This window comes from Nesoenas mayeri (assembly GCF_963082525.1).
Source record: "Nesoenas mayeri genome assembly, chromosome: 5".
In the NCBI taxonomy this organism is placed as follows: domain Eukaryota; kingdom Metazoa; phylum Chordata; class Aves; order Columbiformes; family Columbidae; genus Nesoenas; species Nesoenas mayeri.
The window spans coordinates 64,378,787-64,384,835 of record NC_137548.1 but is presented as its reverse complement, the minus strand read 5'-3'; the positions used below and the strand labels follow the sequence as shown (position 1 = coordinate 64,384,835).

Below are 6,049 nucleotides of genomic sequence, written 5' to 3'. Positions count from 1 at the left end.
AAACAATATTCATCCTCTTGTACTAATTGTTTCCATTTCAAAATCATGAAATCCCTCCTAGTTTTGTGGTACAGAAATATCTGCCATAGCTGTATACACTATTTCGTGTTGTAACACAGACTACTACTCTAATTAGCTTCAATCCAGTTCATGCTGGATGAAGACAGCCACTACTAACCCTGAATTCGGGGTTTTCACATTTGTAACTCTTTCCCCTTTGAGCTTTTTGTCAACCTCCAAGTCAAGAGACACAGCTACCATGACCACATCTGAACTGTAATATTTTTCTAAACAGAAAACTATTTACTTCACATTTGAAACAGCAAACATTTCCTTCATTTTATTAGGTAAGCAGCAAATATTTAAAAGGAAGGCTTATTCTGCAGTGATGGGAATTAACAGTGCAATGACAAGAAAGCACCAGGCCCCTTGAAAGGTTTCATATGCAGCCAGGAACAGTGTGGTCAGCAGTCACACCAGCACTTGGTTTTTAACCCAAAGCAAGGTACATGTTTTCTTGCTTTTCACGTGAAATAGTTAAGCAGATCTACTGGATTTCAGGAGATTTCATGTTGCTTTTGCGTTCACACATCAGCGCTCTGCTTCTTTCCTCAGATATTCCTCTAATTCCATCAGTAAGTCAGTCCACACACTTAGACCACGGACCTTAAAGTCTCCATCCTGGGCCTTCAGGAGTTTCAGAGCAGCTTGGGTCTGTGCTTTGACTAGATCAGACCCCTGACAGAGGCAGCTGAAGCGCTCCCTCAGCTCCTCCCAGGACAACACAGCTTTGTCAAGACAACTTTTAACCCACCGTCCCTGCAAGGGGTCATAGAGTAAGTCGCTTCCCCAGCCAGTTAAGAGGTCCAAGTAAGGTCTGTTTAACTGGGAATAGTGACCAGCAAGGGAGGCAAGAAGAGAGCCTGGGAGGAAAAGGCAGAAGGCAGAAAATCGCTCCATGTTCTCCAGCAGCCAGGCAAGCAGGGGCCCGGCAACGTCTTCTTCTGTTGCACTCACTTGGTTTCCATTTAGGCTGTTCCCAACCCGATCCCCGCCTCCGGCCTGCTCAGCGCCGCTCTCCTGCCTTAGCAGCAGCGCCGCCGCTACCACCCGGAATGCCCGGGGCTGGGGGAGCTGCTCCAGGACACCCGACAACCACCGCAGCCTCCCCGCGGCCTCTCCGGTCGGTTGGGCCTCCTGCCCCTCCTCCCGCAGCCGGCTCAGCAGCAGCTGCGCCTCCGCCTGCACCTGCGGCTCCAGCCCCCCCGGGGGCCGCGGCAGCGCCAGCAGGCGGGAGGCGGCCTTCCGGCGGGCGAGGAGCGCCAGGCTGCGGGGCTCGGAGCCAGGCTCCGCACCGCCAGGGCGCAGCAGGCTGTGGATGAGGCGGCGGCAGGCGGCGGGCGGCAAAGCGCGGTTCTCCAGCAGCGCCAGGCTCAGCAGCTGCGGGCAGCGACCCAGGTGGGGGAAGCCGAGCAGAGGGCTCCGCTGACCCCGCCGCAGCCGCCGCCCCAGCGCTTCCCGGAGGCGAGGCCGGGTGCGGAAGCGATCGTGGAGGTGCTGGAAATAGCGGGCCCACTCTAGAGCCCTGTCCAGGGTCAGGGAGTCCCAGTCCCGCACCAGCGCGGAGCGGGACACGGCCAGGAGCGCGGGCAGCTGCTCCACCTGCTCCAGCACGGCCTCCATAGCTGCCGGGCTAGCCTTGGCGCCAGCGGTTTGAGCAGAAGCTCCGCCTCCCTCCGGGAGCCGCAGCCAATCCGAACCGGCGAGGGCGGGGATTTGCATGGCTATTGGCTGGAGCTGACGTCAATCCCATGCGGATTGCTCTCCCGTTAAAGGAGACGTGAAGCGGCCCTTCGTGTCAGTTATTTTTGTCTAATACCGCAGTAAGGGGCGCGTGGGAGAAATTGAGCCCAATTAAAACGTTAAAAACCGAGCAGGATTAAGTTGTGAAAACAAACAAAAAACATCACCAAACAACAAGCAAAACCACACACACACACAAAACCCACAACAAGAAACAACCACCAGCAGAGACGCTTTGGATAAGCCTTAAAATTGTTAAATGCCGCTTAAAAAAAATAAAACTTTTAAAGAGTAAACATCCTGTGTCCCACATTTGGGGGTATTTCCCGATTTCTGTGGTAACCCTATCCCTGCAGGGCAGCCATGGCTGAGCTCCCCAGTGCTCCCCCAGACTGAGCCCTGCAGAGGTAATGGCTGAGGGAACTGGGGCTCTAGCTTGGAGAAGAGGAGACTGAGGGGTGACCTTATTAATGTTTATCAATATGTAAAGGGTGAGTGTCACGAGGGTGGAGCCAGGCTCTTCTCTGTGACAGCCAAGGATAGGACAAGCAGCAATGGGTACAAACTGGAACACAGGAGGTTCCACTTAAATATGAGAAGAAACTTCTTCTCAGTGAGGGTGACAGACACTGGAACAGGCTGCCCAGGGAGGTTGTGGAGTCTCCTCCTCTGGACACATTCAAAACCCACCTGGACACCTTCCTGTGTTACCTCATCTGGGTGCTCCTGCTCCGGCGGGGGGTTGGACTGGATGAGCTTTTGAGGTCCTTTCCAATCCCTGACACTCTGTAATTCTGTGACAATGCAGCCAGGGTTTTCCGCAGGCATGCCCCCCAGACAACGGGGTGGAATTGTGCTATAATCGCTCCTCTTTGTAGTGAGAAGCGACCCCTTCTTCCTTTCCCGCCTCCCCTAGCTGAAGGACAGCTGGCAATGACAGGCTTGAGGTATTACACGCAGCTTGCAAGACGCAGCCTACTTGTTGGAGCGGCTGTTCCCGGCTGCTTTCTTCATGTCGGCTACCTAAAGGGCTTCTGATCAGTTGCGAGACAGCACCTCTCCCTTCATCCTTGCCCCCATGACAGACCTGCCACACTCAGCGTTCCTGCATGGTGTGGGAGCGAGCGGGCCCACCCGGCTTCTGGAACCTTCTGCAGGCGTCCCCGCTCCTGAGGAGGTGAAGCAGAGGCGGGAAAGTGCCGGGCGCTGGAGCTGGTAGGGTTGGGAGCTGCTGGGTGCTCTGCACGGAGTTCATGGCCCTGTGGTGTAATCCTGGACACCGAGTGGGTACGAAGAGAGCAGAGAAGCCTGGGGATCCCCGCGGCTCAGCTGCAGGCAGCCATGGCGGCCGCACTACCCATGAGGGACGCGGAAGTCACTGGGGCTGGGGGCTCAGTGGGGATCGCGGTAGAGGAGCAGCCAGTCTGCGGGAACCTGGTTCGATCCCCGCCACCGCCTTAGAGCTACAAAGATGGTGAGGGGTCAGGAACACCTTCTTTATGAGGAGAGACTGAGAAAGCAGGGTCTGTTCAGCCTGGAGAAGAGAAGCTGAGAGGGCATATCATCACTGTTTATAAATATCTCAAGAAGATCTGACCGGACTCTTTTCAGTGGTGCCCAACAATAGGACGAGGGGCAACAGGCACAGACTGAAGCACAGGAGGTTCCATCTGAATATGAGGAGAAACTTCTTTACTCTGAGGGTGCCAGAGCCCTGGAACAGGCTGCCCAGAGAGGTTGTGGAGTCTCCTTCCCTGAGACATTCAAGACCTGCCTGGACATGATCCTGTGCAATCTGTTCTGGTGAACCTGCTGTAGCAGGTGGGTTGGACTGGGTGATCTCTTAAGTTTTCTGTTAACTCTTTCTAGAATAATAAACATGTTAATTGGATACAGGTGGCTAGAGATTTGTTACATTGTTAACAATGAAAATGCTTTTCTTCTTAATACATTAATGCTCATCTATCATTTGCCATGCTCATACACTTCAAAGCATCTTATAAACTAATATACATTAAAGAGAAGATGAAACATATAAACATTTCAATTACATACAGTGGAGTGCAACACTTTGGGACATTTTACTTAATTCTTTAGTTAAATGAAAAAAGTGATGGAAACCTAAAGTGGTTGGAATATGATTATATACTTCTGCTTCTTGGTTATGTTTAATATAACATTTCTTGAATTAAGTGCTGTAGCATACAGGAAAAAAACAGTTCCCGTGAATTCCAGACCCACATTCTATTTTCATTAGGGATATTTTTGGAGGTGCATATGCTCCATGTCATGGAGATGTTTCCCTTTATGTCAGAAAATTTTCCCAAGAAATCTTTCACTTTATTGTTCTTTTTGTATTGGATAAAGTATATGGGTTTATATCGTGTGAATGTCTCTGTATGTTTCAGTTGAAAGAAATCAAATAATCACATTTGCAGCACCAGGAAACTAAGAAAACAGGTTGTAAAAATCTAACCAGACTGCAAAAACCACTGAGTAACATAGTACCTGGAATACTCTTGCATGTGAAAGGCCATGGTCTTCGTGATCTAACGAGTCTCTGTAGAGCTGGCTGAAAAATAATATTTCCATTCTACGTAGAACTCTGAATATTTCAGCACTTGATTTTGTCTTGAATTAGGATTAAAAGTCTAAATAGCAGCATTTTTCACCAAAAGGATACAGTTTGACATCTCTGTAATGAAATGGTTCATGCAAAAAGGCACTTATGTATTTCTAGATATTGCAGCTGTATTTGGAGTCTTTAGTCATGATGAGGCACAGTCGACAATGCATGATGAAAAATAAAGCCTGATCTGAAGAACAAGGGGAGTTCTGCATAAGAATGCATTAGAAGGCAAATTCAAGGAACAAATAAAAGAAACAAGGTAACACTGAAACAGTTTCAATTCATGTCATAAATTATTACATTACAATAGCCCTTAAAAATAGTAATTCTTTTTCCAGACTCAACATCAAAGGAACTCCCTTTCTACTTCAAGTTTTATGTTATTATTTGAGAGCCTGGCTACTCTCAGAATGTGTTCTGGGATCTTCCACTATAAGACTTGAATCTATTTATCTCTTGACTGATCTGCTTATGCTAGCGCCATGTAGTAATCAAATACAATAAGATACAATAAGAGCACAGAGGTATTTGGGATGGAACGGTGAGTGGATTTTCAGATATCTGAGTGTGTATGTGAATGGTCCTTTCCTACTTAGCTTGATTCCTTTTCAGAAAAAAACTAAAAGTTCACTTACAGGCCTCACATAGTTATTTCATTGTTTAATATCATTCTGCTTCCTCTATTAATGACTCTTGTAATAGTCTCTCATGCTACTTTAGTCTGTGTTTGGGTGTTTATTTCATGTCACATGAACTATGCAGTGTCTATTTTTTTTCTAACAAGAGAGGGAACCCATGAAGATACTGTACAGAAAATCGTACAGACTACGTGTGAGTGCATGAGGCTTCCTTCTATGAAGGATGGGGGAATATGTTAGCATATAAGTAGCATTTTTCAGCTATTCAAAGAACTGTTACTTCATTACACAGTCAGAAGAGTAACCTCTTGCTTTTATCTAATTTAAAAGCAAAGAAGAAAATAGAAGAGAGAACAGGGCATATTTTGTATGATAAGCTAGAGTATACATTTACAATTGCAATGCATCTGATTGTTTAAGCTCTCTGCTATATGCTTCTTGCAAATAGCTGTGATACTGTCAACAGGAATAGCCAGTTTTTCTTGTGTTGTTGGTTCTGTTTTGTTTGTGTGTGGGTTTTCGTTTGTGTTTTTCTTCTTGTTTTTCCTCAGTAAAGTCTATCTTTTATTTTGGTCTCTAAAATGAGCATTAAAATAAGAAAACAGTCTTTGAGAGTATTTATCTACAGTTGTGTTAACTCGCAGTAAATGTTTATTACAGCTTTTGATTGGTAAGATCCATGGCAAAGAAAGTTGTTGAGCAAGTAAGAAAAGTGTCAGATCGATACAAAATCTGGGAAATCATTTCCACAGTTCCCTGAAAACAAGCCAAATTTTCAGTGATGCACTGCAAAACTATTTCACAAGCCCCACGTTCTCTATGAATTACTGGACTGTTTTATCTAAGCGGAGAAGTCAAGTAAATATTCATATGAAGTTTTATGGAACTAGTGAGTTTCTTCACTCTGGTTATATAGCCAGTAAAATTCACCCTGGTGGGAAATATGGGTTTTGAAGCAAAATTAGTCAAAGTAGCCAGA

The 6,049-nt window shown here is 46.8% G+C and overlaps 1 protein-coding gene across 1 annotated transcript; it reads right to left on the bottom strand.

Moving 5' to 3' along the window:
• Positions 1 to 591: 591 nt before the first annotated feature.
• Positions 592 to 1,683, bottom strand: FANCF (FA complementation group F; the record flags this gene model as incomplete). Its single annotated transcript, XM_080345971.1, has 1 exon — positions 592 to 1,683. The coding sequence occupies one exon, from the start codon at positions 1,681 to 1,683 to the stop codon at positions 592 to 594; it is 1,092 nt and encodes a 363-aa protein (XP_080202097.1).
• Between the last annotated feature and the right edge of the window lie 4,366 nt (positions 1,684 to 6,049).